Source organism: Coregonus lavaretus (genome assembly GCF_964263955.1).
Source record: "Coregonus lavaretus genome assembly, chromosome: 7".
Lineage (NCBI taxonomy): Eukaryota > Metazoa > Chordata > Actinopteri > Salmoniformes > Salmonidae > Coregonus > Coregonus lavaretus.
Genome location: NC_139994.1, coordinates 18,110,932 through 18,131,365, shown reverse-complemented (window position 1 = coordinate 18,131,365; position 20,434 = coordinate 18,110,932). Strand labels below are relative to the sequence as shown.

The 20,434-nt window shown below is 45.4% G+C and overlaps 1 protein-coding gene across 1 annotated transcript in view; it reads right to left on the bottom strand.

Moving 5' to 3' along the window:
• LOC311131905 (receptor-type tyrosine-protein phosphatase U-like) overlaps positions 1–20,434 on the bottom strand; it is a 221,837-nt gene that overhangs the window by 85,270 nt on the left and 116,133 nt on the right. The window contains exon 3 of the mRNA XM_084165018.1: positions 1,451–1,722. Within this exon, the coding sequence (XP_084021144.1) occupies positions 1,451–1,722 (272 nt within the window). The remainder of the gene's footprint in view (positions 1–1,450; positions 1,723–20,434) is intronic.

Below are 20,434 nucleotides of genomic sequence, written 5' to 3'. Positions count from 1 at the left end.
TCTGCGTACCCGGGGGGAAGACTTAAGACGTCACACCCACCCACACGTCTTCATTTCCACTTATATAACACCAAGGCTGCTTCAGCGTACACACACATTATCAGGGTGGTAAATTATACCGCTAATGCATTTCTGTTTTCAGACAGACGCAACAAACACAGCTCTACTTTCACCTAACCACCAGCCCAGGCAAGGCTTGGTCTGATTGGATATTGGATACCAACGCCCCCGTGTCCCATATCCCCTTTCCTTTCAAATGGTAACACACACACCCTCTTACACCGTGTGAAAAAGGTAGGAGACTGTGGCGGTGGCGAGAACCTTTTGATGTTGTTGCATAAGAGAGGAAGAAAATCATTAACTCTTAATCACTATGGGGTTGTGTTGTTGGTGAGGACTGGGACAGCAGAGCTGAGGATACTGCCACACAACACTGATCCACACCGGCCCTAATCTCATTTAGGATGCATTGATTTATTGAGATGTGTCTGGGACCAGGCTCAGCGCTCTGAGAGGAGACCAAGGTTATGGAAGCAAACACTCCTCTACTGAGGGTCACACGGAATTGAGGTCAATTGACTGTTCAGCCGAGCCACACCGACTCCCACAATTCTTTACTGCTGCCATTGATTTCAAAGGGAGAGAAAACACACAGAACAGACAGACGCACAGTCACACACAGAAACACACACACACACACACATAAACACAGCTATTGGCTTCTCGTTAAGGGCGTTTTGGAGGAGGGCAAATGAGAGACGGCTAGAGGTATAAATCATAGGATTTAATGAGGCTGCCTCCAAACAGCCCATCACACACACACACACCCACAATAGCCATAACAACCCCATCAACTGAACCCAGGGCAGAACAAAGAGATATTGATGACTCTGCTGCACTGGGGGAAATTAAGCCATACATATATGTAAAAATAAAACAAATACACTAATTTAGTACATTTATACTCTCATGTTGTCACCATGACATAGTGTAGTAGTGTTTCCCTACCCACTCCTCTGGGACCCACTCCTGATGATTCCCAGCTAGCAAGCATACTGTGGTGGCCCACTAGCGGCCCGTCTCTGGCATAGTTTGCAGCCCGCAGCTGCAGTTTAATCAGTGCTGGAATAGAACATATGTGCAACAGCTCTAAAAGCCAATGTATTCTGTTCTTAATTAACCAACCAATCAAACAACCAACCAACCAACGAATCAATCAGTCAGTTAGCGCTCACCTGGTATTCACTGGGCCAGAAGGTGCTAACGGCTAGCTCCATCTGGTGCCACTCACTCTAAACCTCACCTGGTTATAGATCCATATTACTGTCGATGTAGCATTAGCATAGCCTCTTCTCTGGTATTTGCTGGGCCAGAAGGTGCTAACGGCATAGCTTTAGATATAGAATCAGCATAATGTATGTGTTAACACAGATGCATCATTAGCGCTCACCTGGTATTCGCTGGGCCAGAATGTGCTGACGGCTAGCTCCACCTGGTGCCACTGGCGTCCATGTGACCCGGAGACATTCCAGACGGCGCTGCCCCACGGCCCTCCGTTGACCCGGATGTAGAGCTGCAGGTCCCCGGGGGAGTGGCCGTCGCGGCTGTACAGGAAGTAGCTGAACTGGATGCAGTGCGTGTCGTTCTCACTCAGCGAACGGAGGAGGAGGTGAGCCCGCTCCCCCGCGGCATGCTGGGACGAGTTCACCATCATGAACGACCCTGGGGGACAGCAGGGAGGAGACAGGGTCAGATGGTTATAATGCAATTCCTGTCAACAGAGACGTAACTTTAGGGAAATCTCCATGATTTGAGGGAAAGCGTTTCTCTGCTCTTCCTCTGTCTCTACCACAGGCGGCCGTTAGCACCTTTATTGGGGAGGACGGCCCATAGTAATGGATGGAACAGAATAAATGGAATGGTTTTCAACATATCGTTTCCACGTGTTTGATACCATTCCATACGCTCCATTCCAGCCATTATTATGAGCCGTCCTCCCCTCAGCAGCCTCCTGCGGTCTCTTCCCCTCTCTACCTCTCTCAGGCCGTCTAAGGGTTTCTTTGTCTGCCACACGGCCTTAGATATCCCCTGTTCAAAGCTTTGTGTGGTGGACAGACAGACTGTGAGAAGACACACATACTTTCATTTAGAGACTGAGGTTCACAGAGTCTCTCATCCCCTCCCTCCTCCTTCCGACTCGCTCTCTCTCATCCCCTCCCTCCTCCTTCCGACTCGCTCTCTCTCATCCCCTCCCTCCTCCTTCCATCTCTCTCATCCCCTCCCTCCTCCTTCCATCTCTCTCTCTCTCTCTCTCTCTCTCTCTCTCTCTCTCTCTCTCTCTCTCTCTCTCTCTCTCTCTCTCTCTCTCTCTCTCTCTCTCTCTCTCTCTCTCTCTCTCTCTCTCTCTCTCTCTCTCTCTCTCTCTCTCTCTCTCTCTCTCTCTCTCTCTCTCTCTCTCTCTCTCTCTCTCTCTCTCTCTTCTGACTCTCCCTCTCTCATCCCCTCCCTCTCCTCTGACTCTCCCTCTCTCATCCCCTCCCTCTCCTCTGACTCTCATCCCCTCTCCTCTGACTCTCTCTCTCTCATCCCCTCCCTCTCCTCTGACTCTCCCTCTTTCATCCCCTCCCTCTCCTCTGACTCTCCCTCTTTCATCCCCTCCCTCTCCTCTGACTCTCCCTCTTTCATCCCCCCTCTCTCTCTCTCTCTCTCTCTCTCTCTCTCTCCTCCCTTTGACTCTCTCTCTCTCTCATCCCCTCCCTCTCCTCTGACTCTCTCTCTCTCATCCCCTCCCTCTCCTCTGACTCTCCCTCATCGACTCTCTCTCATCCCCTCCCTCTCCTCTGACTCTCTCTCTCTCATCCCCTCCCTCTCCTCTGACTCTCTCTCTCGCTCTCATCCCCTCCCTCTCCTCTGATTCGCTCTCTCATCCCCTCCCTCTCCTCTGACTCTCTCTCTCTCTCATCCCCTCCCTCTCCTCTGACTCTCTCATCCCCTCCCTCTCCTCTGACTCTCCCTCTTTCATCCCCTCCCTCTCCTCTGACTCTCCCTCTTTCATCCCCTCCCTCTCCTCTGACTCTCCCTCTTTCATCCCCTCTCTCTCTCTCTCTCTCTCTCTCCCTCCTCCCTTTGACTCTCTCTCTCTCTCTCTCTCTCTCTCATCCCCTCCCTCTCCTCTGACTCTCTCTCTCTCATCCCCTCCCTCTCCTCTGACTCTCCCTCATCGACTCTCTCTCACCCCCTCCCTCTCCTCTGACTCTCTCTCTCTCATCCCCTCCCTCTCCTCTGATTCGCTCTCTCATCCCCTCCCTCTCCTCTGATTCGCTCTCTCATCCCCTCCCTCTCCTCTGACTCTCTCTCTCTCTCCCTCTTTCATCCCCTCCATCTCCTCTGACTCTCTCTCTCATCCCCTCCCTCTTCTCTGACTCTCTCTCTCATCCCCTTGGCACAGCAGGGCTGTAGCCTGTCGCCTGTCCATGACACAGGTGCCAAACAGACAACCTGACAAACATAAGAGGGAGATTTGCCTTCACAGCTGTCCACACACATAAATGGATGAGAGGCACAGAGAGAGAGAGCGGGAAAGAGAGAGAAAGACAAACAGGAAAACAGATAAAGAGATAAAGATAATGAGTAAAAGAAAGAGAGAATGAGTGATAGAGATGTCCATGTTGATCACACCATATTGGGAACAGTGTTCATGAGGAAATCCCAACAGAGTATCATTCTAACCCTTCTTAACCTTTCTAATCCTCTAATAATGATCAATGGGTCACAGTGTATTGGATCCGGTTACCGAAGGAATCTTCTAAGTGCTTTAAAGACACGGCTGTAGTGTATTCTCTATGGAAGGGCAGGGCAGGCTGGGTAATGTAGTTGAATGAGTGTGTAATCAGGGACTCAGTGCCCTGACACTCCTACTGCCATTAATCATACTGACACTGTCATTAGGCTGTGAAGGCAACCTAGAGAATATGTAGAACACCAGAGATTACGCAAGCACGCACACACATAGAGCGATGGGCTCAGGTCCAAATCCCGGTGACCTTCCTGGAAGTGAGAGCTCCCCTCCTCTTCCCCTCCTCTTCCCTGCCTCCCTCTTTCCTTGGCAGGTAGAGTGATTAAGATACTACAGCTCCTTGGGAACCTTATCTCTCTCTGTCCCTGGCCTCAGCCTGGCGCTGGCTGCCTTCATAAGGACGTAGTACAGCATGTGACCTGTGTCTATAGCTTCAGTACTGTGACCTCAACATGCCTTTCAGACAGGCTGCCTCTCCTCATTACATTTCCCCATTACCTTTCCCTCGGGTTGCACAATTCCAGTAACTTTCCCGAAAATGCAATGGATTCAGGATTTCCTGCTTTTTTTCTCCTGATTCCGGGAATCTTCCAACCAGCATTTCTGGAAAACCTGGGAATTTTTCAATGCTACGTTGCCCAAATCAGAGAATAACAACACACACACCAACAAAACATAATAGAAGGTAACACAGAGAAACAGGTGGTGCTGGTTCAATTAAACCCTGGTCTTGTTGGTTTGCTTTGCTTGCTCATCCAAAGGGGATGAGTTACAGACAGAACAAGGAAAACATTGAAGAAAGTTCAGTCATTCGCATCAAAAGTTGTGATTCCCCAGACCAACCAAGACCTACATCAGCCAGGTCACAGCACAGGGCTGCTCAGTGTTTAATAACCTCTTACAGTCTCAAAACCTTGAATCCCCTCTACTGTCCAAAACATCCCTTTCCTCGCTCTTCTCTTTCCTGACCCCTCTCTGGACAAAACATCCCACCGGTATCTTTTCTCATCCTCTCCTATCCCCTCTTCCCTGACCCAGACCCTGAACCCAGCCCGGACAGAACCGTCAAGCCTTCAGTAAATTCCTACTAGCAGCTTCTCCTCCTCTGGGGTACTGGCTGGCAGTATTCTCAGAAAACATTGATTTTCCTCTCGCTTCCCTTAGAGTCTCACCTACATCCAGAGCTAGACCAGAGCAGGCATTGACTTGGCCCCTACCGGTCCCTGGGCACTCACTGCCACCATGCCTCTGATGTGTGGAGACTCCTGGAGGCTCTTGGGGCCACGAGGCTAAATTGCTTTTCTTGCTAGATCAGTACACCACTGAACTACCTCTACCTTTCTAATTTGAGACCAGGTAACAGGCCTATGTGTGAGCGAGGGAGAGAGCTGTACTGACTAGGGTATGAGATGAGTGCTGTGACCAATAGTTAGACAACAAAGACATTAGCTGGAATTGAATTTACCCTGCCATAGCAATGGTAACACATTGTCTTGTTTACAAACTGCAACCCACTCTCACACAATTCTTACTCTGAAAATAGGTAGCTTCTAGTTGTTGAACAGTGCTGGAAGGAGAGAGAACGAGTGAAGATGAAAATATGTCTAACTAATTCTGACAGGCCCTGGAGCCTGTATGGAAATCAAATGAAGATGTATTATTATCTATCAATCTATGCATAACATTATTACACTCACTGAGGCAGATATAACCCTATCTCCCTGTTGCAGCCACCTAGTGGTGATTTAGGAAACTGCAGCAATCATATTAGGAAATCCATCCGTTATCAGACAAAACTCAACTGACAAATGAGGGACTTCCTAATATGGAGGCCATAATCCACGAACAAACAAATAACTGAATCAATTTATTTTTTATCAAGAGCTGATATGATGAACTGTCTGGGACATCTTTTTCGGAAGGTGAATATACTTCTAGAGAAAATGGAAGCTAAAGCTCAAAGTGAGTGTAAAGACATTGGTTAACACTGTATCTGCTAAACATACCAAATTGTCATCCTTCACCTGAGCATGATGGAGTCAGTCCATTTGATTGATGCATTAATTAGCAATAAAACAGCTTCTGGTAACCTTTCCTGTCCATCCTTGAGGAGCGAGACACACACGTAAAGAGAGGCAAACACACACACGCAGAGGCAAGTACACACAGAAACCCAGACACATAAGCACAGACTCAACTTGGGTTAAAAATATCCGGAGCTGCTGAAATATTCTCCATTAATCCATAAAGGCAGATAAGGCTCGCCTGTAACCCTGGCTAGCCCTGCCAAGGACGAGGTAACACACACACACACAGAAACATTAAGAGATTGGGGCACAGACCCGACTTCCTGCATTCCTATCAGAACGTCAGAGATAACATATAGGGTGGGACCCAGAGTCTCAGGTCTCACTGCTTTTATCACATACCAGGAGGGAGGGGGAGATATAGGGAGAGAAAGAAGAGGGAGAAGGAAGAGAGAGGGTGGGAGAGGTAGAGATGGTGAGAGATTTTTGATAGTTTATTTCACTTTTGTTTCGTTATCTAATTCACTTGCTTTGGCAATGTAAACATACAGTATGTTTCCCATGGTCAATAAAGCCCTTTGAATTGACTTGAATTGAATCGAGAGAGAGAGAGAGAAAGTGAGATAGCGAGAGCCTCCACGTTCATTGCCTTTACTGTGTCTTTTTATTTCTCTTCTCCACCATTTTGTTTAGCTTTCTGCCTCAGCTCCCATCAATAATGTTTTGTATAACTCAGCCAGGCTTATTCTGTAGCCAGACAACACCATCGTTCACAGCCAAACACCATGCATTCTATCAATGGTTTTCAGTTATTTTTCAGCTATTTTCTGTTTCATCAATTGAGGTTATTTAACAGTCTTGCAGTCTGCCAGGCAACGTGTCTGTTAATCAACTTGGTGTTGGTGTGTGTCCAATCGGCCTTTATTATTATTATGTGTGTGTGTGTGTGTGTTACTCTATTTCTACTGCTGATTGGGGGCATTCGGAGAAGGTCATCTGAAATGTTCAATCCCGACAGTTTTTGTATTTTGCGGTTTCATTTGTTTGTGTTTTAGTTTTTTTATTCTGTAACCTCGGGCTACTTTCACCTCAGATGATATTTGAAGGGCAGTTGTGGTGGTCGATTGGGAACACGCAGATTTGCCTTGCTGTTTGTCTGTGTGTGAGTGTATACTGCTGTAATGTGTGATCTGTAGAGCTGCTTGGCAGGGTACTGAGCTCGCAGGGCTGTGCTGTGTTTGTTGTGTTCACTGAGGCCGAAAGGCACCGATGCAGATTCTGCCATTTACAAAGTGACGCTGTGCAAATGGGAAATGGGCTAACCAACACCAGCTGCTCATGAATGCAACATAGAGAGAGTGACTATAGCTACACAAACACACAAGACATACAGCTAACTTCCGTACACAAACAATCAGAGTCTGTCTGGCACTTGGGCTGGGAGCTAACGCGATTCCCAAGGTGAGGGACGGGATCCAAACAGACGACCGGGACTCTGTTAAAAAAACATGGAATCATTACTAAGCTTGAAGGGATTGACTTGATATTGACACTGTATAATGAATGACAGCCTCTTCTGCTGCTAGATGAGTCAACATCACAGCTAGTCACTGTAAGCAAGGCCTGAACTGTCTTTGTTATACTGGGGCAGCAGGTAGCCTAGCGTTTAAGAGCGTTGGGCCAGTAACCGAAAGGTCGCTGGTTCGAATCCCCGAGTCGGTAAGGTGGAAGAATCTGCTGTTTTGCCCTTGAGCAAGGCAGTTAATCCCAAACAACAACTGCTCCTCAGGCGCCGATGACGTGGACGTCGATTAAGGCAACACCCCCCACCTCTCTGATTCAGAGAGTTGTACAACTGACTAGGTATCCCCTTTGCCTGTAGATATAGCAGCATTGTAAACACACACCCACAACCATGCATACATGCACACACACTCAATCTGTCTCTTTCTCTCTCTGATTACATTTGGGCTGCCTCTCTTTCCCAACTCTAAATGACTTAGTTAATATCTTAAAGGAATCCTCTATCTCCCTCAGATTTCACTGCTAAGCCACCTTTTACAGCAGCATGTCCCCCCAGGGTCCCACCAGAAAAGACGAGAGGAGGGGAGGGACACGGAGAGACAGAAGAGAGAGAGAAAGAACAGAGAGTTCATGGGTGGGTGGGTAGCTCAGCTTGTGCTGTACTGTACTGTAACAAGGATCTGAAAACAGGAGAACGAGACATTCTCTTAAAGGAGTTTATATTTCTATCACCACAGCGGAGACACAGAAATACCTCAGACATCAGGTCTTTGTGGAGAGGAGACATGGAGGAAGAAAGAAAGAAGACACTAACCATAGGTTTGGTGGTAAGAGGATGAGGTATTTCATGGCTCTGCAACATGAGCATGTGTACCCAGGTAGAATAACCTGAGGCTGGTTGATAAAAACAGCCCTAAGAGGAGAAAATAACAGTATGGAACAGCCTTGAAATCCTCTCTCTCTCTCTCTCTCGCTCTCTGACTATCTCTGACTCTCAGTGGCACTGCAGTGCGGTTGATGCCCAGCCCAGGTATGAGGTCTGCCAGTATGGACCAGGGCCAAGTTCTCCCCTACATCCAGTTGGCATGATAAGATGGTATCAGTTACAGCCCCGCTGAGTGCCAGCTGCGTAAATGCATCTGGAGGAGAGCAGGGAGTTGCAGAGAGAGCGAGAGAGAGAGCTGAGTTGCATGCAGATCATCTTCAGGCAGAGAGGAGAGGTGAGAAAGGCCCTGGCCAGAGACATGTTCACAACCTGGCCCCTCATTCATTAGATCTGAAAGGATTAGATAGGTATGCACAATATCACAGTAGCTCTTTACCTGGATGGGCCAGATGGGATTGGATACACAATAAATTGGTTTCTCAAATGACTGCCTCGCCTGGTTCACCAACTACTTCTCAGATAGAGTTCAATGTGTCAAATCGGAGGGCCTGTTGTCTGGACCTATGGCAGTCTCTATGGGGGTGCCACAGGGTTCAATTCTTGGGCCGACTCTTTTCTCTGTGTATATCAATGATGTCGCTCTTGCTGCTGGTGACTCTCAGATCCACCTCTACGCAGACGACACCATTTTGTATACATCTGGCCCTTCATTGGACACTGTGTTAACAAACCTCCAAACGAGCTTCAATGCCATCCAACACTCCTTCAGTAGCCTCCAACTGCTCTTAAACACTAGTAAAACTAAATGCATGCTCTTCAACCGAACGCTGCTTGCACCCGCCACCCGACTAGAATCACTACTCTCGACGGGTCTGACCAAGAGTATGTGGACAACTACAAATACCTAGGTGTCTGGTTAGACTGTAAACTCTCCTTCCAGACTCACATTAAGAATCTCCAATCCAAAGTTAAATCTAGAATCGGTTTCCTATTTCGCAACAAAGCCTCCTTCACTCATGCTGCCAAACATGCCCTCGTAAAACTGACTATCCTACCGATCCTTGACTTCGGCGATGTCATTTACAAAATAGCCTCCAACACTCTACTCAGCAAATTGGATGTAGTCTATCACAGTGCCATCCGTTTTGTCTCCAAAGCCCCATATACTACCCACCACTGTGACCTGTACGCTCTTGTTGGCTGGTCCTCACTACATATCCGTCGCCAAACCCACTGGCTCCAGGCCATCTATAAATCACTGCTAGGCAAATCCCCGCCTTATCTTAGCTCATTGGTCACCATAGCAACACCCACCCGTAGCATGCGCTCCAGCAGGTATATCTCACTGGTCATCCCCCAAAGCCAACACCTCCTTTGGCCGCCATTCCTTCCAGTTCTCTGCTGCCAATGACTGGAACAAATTGCAAAAAATCTCTGAAGCTGGAGACACTTATCTCCCTCACTAACTTTAAGCATCAGTTGTCAGAGCACCTTACCGATCACCGCACCTGTACACAGCCCATCTGAAATTAGCCCGCCCAACTACCTCATCCCTATATTGTTATTTATTTTGCTCATTTGTACCCCAGTATCTCTATTTGCACATCATCTCTTGCACATCTATCATTCCAGTGTTAATACTAATTGTAATTATTTTGCACTATAGCCTATTTATTGCCTTACCTCCATAACTTGCTACATTTGCACACACTGTATATATATTTTTCTGTTGTATTTTTGACTTTGTTTTGTTTTACCCCATATGTAACTCTGTGTTGTTGTTTTTATCGCACTGCTTTGCTTTATCTTGGCCAGGTCGCAGTTGTAAATGAGAACTTGTTCTCAACTGGCTTACCCGGTTAAATAAAGGTGAAATAAATAAAAATATGGGGAAAATCCTAAGTGGCTAGGGGATAGGGGATAGGGGTTAATTGTAGACAGAGATAAAGGTTTGATCCTATACCCCTCCTTCACCCCAATGAGTGTAACCTCTTGACGCTAAGCAGACATATTTGGAGGGGTCTTATGTGTGGGCGAGAGGGTAGAGAGGTTGAATAGGGGGCTAGGCTTAGGGGTCAAGTAGTCTGAACCCGAGTGCCTCAACTTGACATTATATCATAGTAAGTGTCAATCTGTAGCCTACATCTTCACCACAATAATATGAATCAGATCCAAACCTGTAACTTGTCTTAAATATCTCTAGCAACAAGTAATACATGTTGGGTTAGTTACATGTTTTGGGCAGTAGGGGGCACACCCTACTTGCCCTATAAGCCTTAGTGTTCTCTTCTCTAAAGGAGGGTATGCCAACAAAACAATTGCCTATGTGTCTCTTTAATCCTATGCCAGAACACATGGCACGCTGAGGGATTAAAACACAGGGTGGTTTACATTTTGAATCTGTCACTGAATGAATGGGGTGAATGGGGGGCACTAGTCTGATCTCAATGAAACAAATCATCCGATTTAAATCCTGTTGAGAGAGCACCCAAACGGCCCAACGGCCCAACGAGACACAACAAAAGGCTGCATGTGCGCTTTTCAAAAAACATCCTCCTTCAGCTCTGATTGGTCGCCACAAACACAAAGCATCCAATGGGCTTTTCAAAACATCCTCGCTCAGATCTGATTGACTTCCTCAGACACAAAGCTTCAGCCTCAGCCAATGGTATTGGCCGGCGTGGTTCAAAAAAGGGCAAACAAAACAAGCATTACTTCATGTTCATTTGTCCTCCTCAGTCTTTGAGAGGCACACACTGCCTGCTTATTCAAAAGCTGTTACTCATTCAAAAGTCATCACTCCACCAAACACACAAACCCATCACTCAGGCAAATATAATTGAAAGACGTTTGTAACCCAGGATCTTAATTTACATCCTGCATAGCTGCAGTTTAATGGTGACGGATTCTAGCAAATAACGCTGTTGGTAATTGAAATCAATAGTCATAAATCAGCATAATAAGCATCTCCGGTTGAGGACGAGGAGAAAACACAGCTGTTCTATCAGTCCATCAAAGCTTTACGAGCATAACACACACGGAAACACGCCGTTCTCGAGTCCATCAGGCATTTACGAGCATAAAACACATGGAAACACGCCGTTCTCGAGTCCATCAAACCTTTTCGAGCATATCGTCCTAATCCTCGTCACATCCACTATGGACAGCCGCCTACAAATCATCAGTGATAAGAATTGACCAATGAAAGCCCAAGGAGGAAACAAATACATGAGGAGGCCCCATAACATAACTGACCCCAGGGCAGTGTCCACGGCCATTCAGCATAGCTATGTAATTAAAAACATACTGTGCTTACTTAGTGAAAAGCTAGAGGGGACAATTTTAGAGCAGAGATATGACAATGTTCCTCTTTATTTTCTGTGCAAAATGTAGGATTGCAGTGAGAGTGGTTGAATGTCATATACTGTGTAACAGAATATGCAATACAAAGTAAATGTTGAAATGACTGTTTTCTACATAATCAAACATTTGACATTTAAAGAAAAAGGTCTATCTCTGGTCTAAAAACATTGGTTTACTAGATCAGTTTATGTGAGAGTCCTAGCTGACTCAGACTGACTGCTGCAGAACAACAAACAACAGGGGTGTGTGGTACCAGCCAGTCTAGTCTACCGTCCCAAATGGCACCCTATTCCCTATTTAGTGCACTACTTTTAAATCAGGGCTCATAGAGCTCTGGTCAAAAGTGGTGCGCTATCTATAGGGTGCCATTTGGGACACAGCCTAGGTAATTCATGGCGTCTGCCATTTTTGTTTACCCATTCCCTGGGCCATGGACCCCCTAGCATGGTACAAAAACAACAAGACAACAATAGCAGTGACAGTGTCTGTGACCTATAAGAACAGCCTGGACTGGGGTGTGGGATGGATAGAAGGGGGGGTCCAGGGGGGGACTTGTTTGCTTGCTGTTTCTGTCCCATGGAGGGGCGACAGAGGGAGGTTTGAGGGTAGCAGGGGGGTGACAGAGAGACAATGGGCCTGAACAGACAGAGTGTGTGGGAGCAGAGAGGGTGGAGGGGCTGGTGACACACACTGTCCCTGAAGCACTGCTAGGCCCAGACTGCACCTCCCACCAGCCCCATTACAACCCAAGCAGGGCGGCTACAGGGCACAATCTGGTACTGGGTCAAAGAATCCAATTAATCCATGACAGAGAGGGACGCACTTTGAGAGAAAGGGGGGACAGAGGAGAGAACTTACAGACACTCCGTGTGAGATGGGTGAAAGAGAAAGAGAGAGGCAGAGAGAATGCCACAAGGGAATAGGAAATGGAACTTCACTGCCCTTCGACCTGTCGAGTGTGTGTGTGTGTGTGTGTGTGTGTGTGTGCATGCGTAGTTGCGTTCTGTGTGTTCTATACTGCACAACCCTCTGTTGTGCATCAAAATATTTTCAATTGCTACATTCACTACATTACTTTCTGGGGAAATGTGAGGCGCGTCAACGACTACGTCAACGGCTCTAAACCAGTTTATGACCCAACTCCTTCACTACCTCTATCTAATCCTCCCTCCACACATCCTCCTCTACTAGGGCACTGCGACTGTGAAGTTAGGAATCCAATCGTGAAAGTGTGAAAATGGTGTAGGAGGGTATGTGTGTGTGTGTGTGTGTGTGTGTGTGTGTGTGTGTGTGTGTGTGTGTGTGTGTGTGTGTATGTGTGTGTGTGTGTGTGTGTGCGTGAGCCAAGACGTTAATCTGAGGAGCATCACCTGTACAAATAGCGTGACAGGAGCGGTGTCAGCAGCGGTGGTGCGGTAGTCATTCTGGGAGCAGGGTCAGCCGGAACAGGGTGTAAGGGAGAGCAGGGTGTCAACGGTACGTTACCAGTATATTAATAATGTAATGCTGTGTAATAGTCGTGGTATATAAATAATGTAATGCTGTGTAATAGTCGTGGTATATAAATAATGTAATGCTGTGTAATAGTCGTGGTATATCAATAATGTAATGCTGTGTAATAGTCGTGGTATATAAATAATGTAATGCTGTGTAATAGTCGTGGTATATAAATAATGTAATGCTGTGTAATAGCTGAGCCATATGATTCAACACACGTCAGTGACACTCTCCTGGGGAATACAGCATTCTAATGGAACACCAACTCAGGCCCCATCATCATTACAGTTCAGCTACACACAGGGAGTCAGAATCAGCAGCTAGCAGGACGCAGGGAGGGAGAGTGAGAGGGAAGGGTGGGTGAGAAGGAGAGAGAGGAACAGAGGAAAGATGGCAACAGTTAGAGAGAGCAGTCAGAGAGCTAGCTAAAACAGGGGGAGAAAGAGATTGACTGAGGATGAAAGGAGATCTACGGGGGAGAGAGAGAGAGAGGAGCCAGGGTTCTCATCACCGGGGTTGTCTCAGTCTTTGCCTTAATCAAGTCTTTGAAAGTCTCTCCCTCTCTTTTTCTGCGTCGGCCTGTTAACAGCGGGGCTGGAAATCCAACGCCTGTAGAGAGGTTGTCAATCAGAGAGTTGGTCCTGCAAGGCAAGCGCAGTCCTGGCCGGGCCACTATACAGCTGCTCTCTACCTCACCGCATCCTCCAAAACACCCGCCTGACGACAGTGATGAATTAGGAAACGTTCAAAGTGTTTAGGAGTCTCAGACTCCGCTCTTCTCATAATAACTGCCGCATGGCATGCTCTAATCTCACTCCCCTCTCCTCCCCTCATCTTTCAAGTCCTCCATTCAACTTCTACCTCATCTTACTTTTCCCCTCCCCTCACCTATCTTCTTTTCTCTAACGACTTTGCTATCTCTCTGTCGTGTTGACGTATACCGCATATACCGTATTTGGAAATAGCCACTGGATGGTTTTTCAATATGTGTATATTTGTAGCTACTTTTTAAGTAAATACCTGCAGTCAACTTGTGCAATACGCTAGGAGATAAAGAAGATTTTGTTGTTCCTTTCACCTTTCACATAATATTTCAGTATGAAGCTTACCGGTAGTTCCCAGTCACATGGTGTTATTCCAAGCACACAACGACAAGAGACCAGAGCCTTATGAGTCACTCACTGTTGTGCAGCATCTAGTTACAGTATGGAATTCACAACTGTCTAAAATGTGCTAAATGGGGCCTCTCCAGTGGCGCAGCGGTCTAAGGCACTGCATCACAGCGCTAGAGGCGTCACTACAGACCTGGATTCGATCCCAGGCTGTATCCTGTCAGTCGCTCTGGATAAGAGCGTCTGCTAAATGACTAAAATCTACATGTAAATGTATCACTACTGGCCATGATCGGGAGTCCCATAGGGCGGCGCACAATTGGCCCAGCGTCGTCCGGGTTAGGGGAGGGTTTTGCAGGGGGGGGGGCTTTACTTGGCTCATCGCACTCTAGCAACTCGCTGTGGCGGGCCGGGTGCCTGCAGGCGGACCTCGGTCATCAGTTGAACAGTGTTTCCTCCGCCTCATTGGTGCGGCTGGCTTCCGGGTTAAGCGGGCGGGTGTTAAGAAGCGTGGTTCGGAGGACGCATAACTCGACCTTCGCCTCCCGAGCCCGTTGGGGAGTTGCAGCGTTAAGACAAGATAGAAATTGGGGAGAAAAGGGGGTAAAATAATAATGATAATAAAATAATTGCTAAATGTTCTGCAGTTGTGCATTTGGTTTGCTAATTTAGTAACTAGTTAGCTATCTAGCTAAGTGGTTAGCTTCTTCCAAAATCAAGCTTCGCTTGGTAACAGCAGAGAATCTCCTCCTGGATCAAGAGCCTTGCTGACTAATATTTGTTTTGTGCGTGCAGCAAATTGAGTAGCATTGTTTTGTTACTTGTATAACTTTATGAGCTGGGATGTCTGTCCTGCAAATAGTTTAGCTCAGAGACTGTATAAAATGTTTGCAATGCACTTGTTAGCATTCTCTATGGGGTTTTACATGTACTTGTTAGCATTGCTTACCTTCGGTTTACAGAGGCTCAGGGGGTTTTGAAAATAGCGCCCATTGTGTTCAGTGCCGGTATTACCGAATATCCCGGGATGGCACAAGGTCGGTATGAAGGTATGACAATCTGGACACCGCCCAAACCTAGTGCCAAGTATCTGACTTTCACCTTGCTAATGCAGGTGAACTCAGAGTTTTTGAGTAGCTAGCTGAGCATTCAACCATTCATTCAATAGACCCATTATTACAGACAGGGTCTGGAGCCACTTCAGAGTACTGAGATCCTAATGGTGTATTCAATTGCAGTAATATCAAATATACCAAGGCTTGCGGCATAAAAGCGACCTAAGAGCAGAACAAGTAGGACACACACACACAAACACATCTATGTCTTACTATACTTGTGAGGACCAACAATTGATTCATTCAAAATCCTATTTCCCCTAACCACTAACCCTAATTCTAACCTTAGCCCCTAAAACCCTAACCCCTAAAATAGCCTTTTTACATGTGAGGACCGGCAAGAAATCTCTGAATTTTAGTTGGTTTAATATTCATGAGGACAATTGGTACTCACAAGTATAGTAAAACGTGTCTGTGCATGCGCACACGCACACACACCTTGAAGGTAGTCCTCTAAAAAAAAGGGGTATCTTATTCCGTAAGGGCTCAGTGCTTCCTCTCTGGGTTGGATTATCAGTAGCCTGTAAGTGCCCTGCTCTAAGGATCTGCTCTGAGGGTCTTGAGAGATGGATCGAAGCTCATTGAGCAGAGCTGTCACAGTACTCCGTGAACACTGAAGACTCATCCTACAGCTAGCCCCAGGCAGTGGAACTGAAACCCTCTACACAGAGGGACATCTGTATTGTCTTACTGAGTGTTTCTCTGTATCTCTCTGTCCATCTTCTTCATGCAACTCTGATCCTGAGCTCTTACAGGCACTGTGGTGATGATTTCCAATGTGTTACTAATACTGTACATGTCAAATAAACTTGAGCTTGAAAAGGACATAAAGAAAGGGAAGCCAACACACACTGCTCCCAGGCTTTATTCCTGCACCAACATGGATGTTTCAGCTGAAATAACCTTTGTCATCTGCTTCAATAACCTGTGTAGGAAGGACACTCGTGTGGCTCCAGTTTGTGTGGCCTGGTTTGTGAAGAAAACACAGTACCCCTGCAAAAAGAGACAGGGACCTGGGTGGGTCATTACAATGTAATACATGAGGCATGGAACCAGTACAAAATAGAGCTGAAGTCTAGGACAAATATATTTTAGCTAGGTGTCAATGCATTATGCTTTATGAGGCACAACCAAGGAACGATATGTTTTATTCCTTTAGCTTTGAGATATAACTTCTCGCTCAGTTCAGCGCTCATATGTATGTTTTATTTGGTGGCTTGGCTCACAAAGAGCATTCTGAATAATGACAAAGAGCTCTGTGGAAGCGTTGTGCGCTGTGTGTGTACCATGGGAGCCCCGTGCACTGTGGCTGGTCTTATATTACCCATTAATCAGGCACTAGCTGGCGTCTCCCTGAGAGATGACAAACCTAACACACACACACACGCGTGCGCGCAAACCAACACAGCCCCACCACAGAGGATGAAGGATGGAAAACAACAACTTCCATGGTGTTCGGGGAGAGAAAGTAGGGGTGAAATTAAGATTCAGGATTATGTTTTCACTGTGATGCACCTGACACACTAGCTAAATTGTTCCCCAACTCAATCTCTCTCCCTTTCTCAAACTCACTCTTGATCTCTCTCTTGATCTCTCTCTTTCTCCAACACTCTTTCTCTGTCTCTCAATATCTCTTTCTCAATTTCTATTACTCTCTCTCTCTCTCGCTCTTGCTCTCGTTGCCTCCCCCAACGCACACACGCACACACCAGGCTTTCCGTTAGCTGGCAATTGCTTTTGCCCCCCCCCCCCAAAAAAGGCAATAAATACAACTTTTGCCGAACCAATATGACCAGTAGAAATAAAATTGAATTGCTAAATAATGCTTTTTATTAATTGATGGAAATACCATTAGTTGTAAATACATTTGGCTGTCAACCGGTCTATCGGTTAATTTGCATAATTTAATGGAATTAAATTGTCCTGTGTGTATTTTTGTTAGTCATCATTTATCTTATTTATCCAACACAACTATCACACAACTATGTATTTTGAGAGGGATTTTTATTTCATATTATAAGGCATGTCTTACCTTGCTTCAAAGTAGCTTATAGGCAAAATCCATCCATGGAAACATGGAGGTAATTATTTTATAAAGACTTCATAGGCGGCGTGTGAGTTTCAAGTTTGGGGAAGCTTACAATTTATTCTTCCATTTCTACCGTTCTGCATACTAGTTATGATATTCATATACACATTTTCGTGAAACAGTTGCATTTCAATCAAAATCATTGTCACGTGGTTAATCATAAAAATATAAATTAAAATGATACAAATCTAAGAGTTAACTAATGATCACCAGCCTCTGCCATATGGACACATTGGTACACCATGAACCATTGGCGGCAAAAAAATGTTTTGCATTGAACTCATAGCCTATAGGCCAATGCAGCAGTATGCCTATAACTACCATTGCTCCTTCACACAGAGGATTGGTGAGTATTGAGGGGGATATTGTTGGAAAGGTTTTTCAGCTAGCTTACTGTGAGGAACTATAGTTTTAACATATCATTCGCAAATGAATGTAAAAAAAAAAACACTTTCCTACATTTCCACGCAGCAGGCCAGGTAACTCTATGCGCTCAGGCACATGCGATCCCTCAACATGATCAGGACAGAGAAACCAGTCACTGCTCATTGCTCACACGGAGCACTCCAAACAAAAGACAACTTAAAAAATTGACAAATCTCGTACATTATGGTTATGAAATGAACCAAAACTTGTTTCTCACAAGTGTAGCAGGTTGTGAACTCTGCAAACAATGTTTCTACTTCAAGAATGAGAACGGTAAATGACTGTAATTAATAAATGCATTAACAGAAATCAACGTAACCAAATTATGGGGATTAATGGTACATTTACTACTGGTGACATATGTAATGGAGAATTGATTTTTTTTAAATATCAAAGGGCAAACAATTCACACAATGAAACAACGAATGCGCAAGAATTGGTGGGAGACAGCTGAGCCATTCTGGAGAGAGAGAGACTCGCCTATATCTTTACCACACACCCCTCCCCTTCTTCTTATCGGAATACTTATTTATTATACTTGACACATTGACTTCACACATATTTTAAATGCTTTTCACTGACAGCCGCAACTCAAATATCAACTAGGCCAATTGCCACGCTTGCTGCCCAAATTTCGGGCTTCCCAAATAGGTATAGGCCTACGAGCAATTTTTTAAAAGAAGCTAATGATCCTTGATTCCTCTGTGGCTAAGTCGTGCATTCTGGTGAAGTATTTTGAATGGTTTTATTTATTTCTGTATAGACAGTAGAAATTATATAATTGTGGCAAATGTATTTATATTTACTTCCCTATTGAACCCACCACTATGCCATTTCTCTCCTGTTCTACTGGTTTTCATATCAACTTTCTTTCGCTGTCCAGAAGCCAAAGGCACAATACTAGTTATATTAGCAACCCATCCTAGTTATATTAGCAACCCATCCTAGTTATATTAGCAACCCATCCTAGTTATATTAGCAACCCATCCTAGTTATATTAGCAACCCATCCTAGTTATATTAGCAACCCATCCTAGTTATATTAGCAACCCATCCTAGTTATATTAGCAACCCATCCTAGTTGTTGCATATTTAGATTCCCACTCTTTATACGTTTCTAAAATAGATTTTCATCTCTGTCACATATGGAACCGATATCAGGTGCGCTGTTTAGAATGGTCTTTTCACGGGAATTGCATTTTGGCAAATGTTTGAAAATGACATTTTATTGGATGCTTCATTACATGAGCTACATGTTCTGTTAAGATGCATTACAGTGGCTTGCGAAAGTATTCACCCCCCTTGGCATTTTTCCTATTTTGTTGCCTTACAACCTGGAATTAAAATGGATTTTTTTGGTGATTTGTATCATGTGATTTACACAACATGCCTACCACTTTGAAGATGCAAAATATTCTTTATTGTGAAACAAACAAGAAATAAGACAAAAAAAAACAGAAAACTTGTTCGTGCATAACTATTCAAAGTCAATACTTTGTAGAGCCACCTTTTGCAGCAATTACAGCTGCAAGTCTCTTGGGGTATGTCTCTATAAGCTTGGCACATCTAGCCACTGGGATTTTTGCCCATTCTTCAAGGCAAAACTGCTCCAGCTCCTTAAAGTTGGATGGGTTCCGCTGGTGTACAGCAATCTTTAAGTCATACCACAGATTCTCAATTGGATTGAGGTCTGGGCTTTGACTAGGCCATTCCAAGACATTTAATTGTTTCCCCTTAAACCACTCGAGTGTTGCTTTAGTAGTATGCTTAGGGTCATTGTCCTGCTGGAAGGTGAACCTCCGTCCCAGTCTCAAATGTCTGGAAGACTGAAACAGGTTTCCCTCAAGAATTTCCCTGTATTTAGCGCCATCCATCATTCCTTCAATTCTGACCAGTTTCCCAGTCCCTGCCGATGAAAAACATCCCCACAGCATGATGCTACCACCACAATGCTCGGGGTGATGAGAGGTGTTGGGTTTGCGCCAGACATAGCGTTTTCCTTGATGGCCAAAAAGCTAAATTTGAGTCTCATCTGACCAGAGTACCTTCTTCCATATGTTTGGGGAGTCTCCCACATGCCTTTTGGTGAACACCAAACATGTTTGCTTATTTTTTTCTTTAAGCAATGGCTTTTTTTCTGGCCACTCTTCCATAAAGCCCAGCTCTGTGGAGTGTACGGCTTAAAGTGGTCCTATGGACAGATACTCCAATCTCCGCTGTGGAGCTTTGCAGCTCCTTCAGGGTTATCTTTGGTCTCTTTGTTGCCTCTCTGATTAATGCCCTCCTTGCCTGATCCGTGAGTTTTGTTGGGCGGCCCTCTCTTGGCAGGTTTGTTGTGGTGCCATATTATTTCAATTTATTCATAAAGGATAAATTACAGGTTGTAATGCAACAAAATAGGAAAAACGCCAAGGGGGATGAATACTTTTTGCAAGGCACTATACCATAATCTGAATGTGATTCCTGTCATTCTGAGCACCGTGGGTGGACGCCCTAATGGGTTTATGCATCCAATGCATATGGGTAAAAATAATTGCCCGTACGAGAGCTTAGATTTCCCATTTATGTAATTTAGCAGATCTTTAAAACCACAACTAATG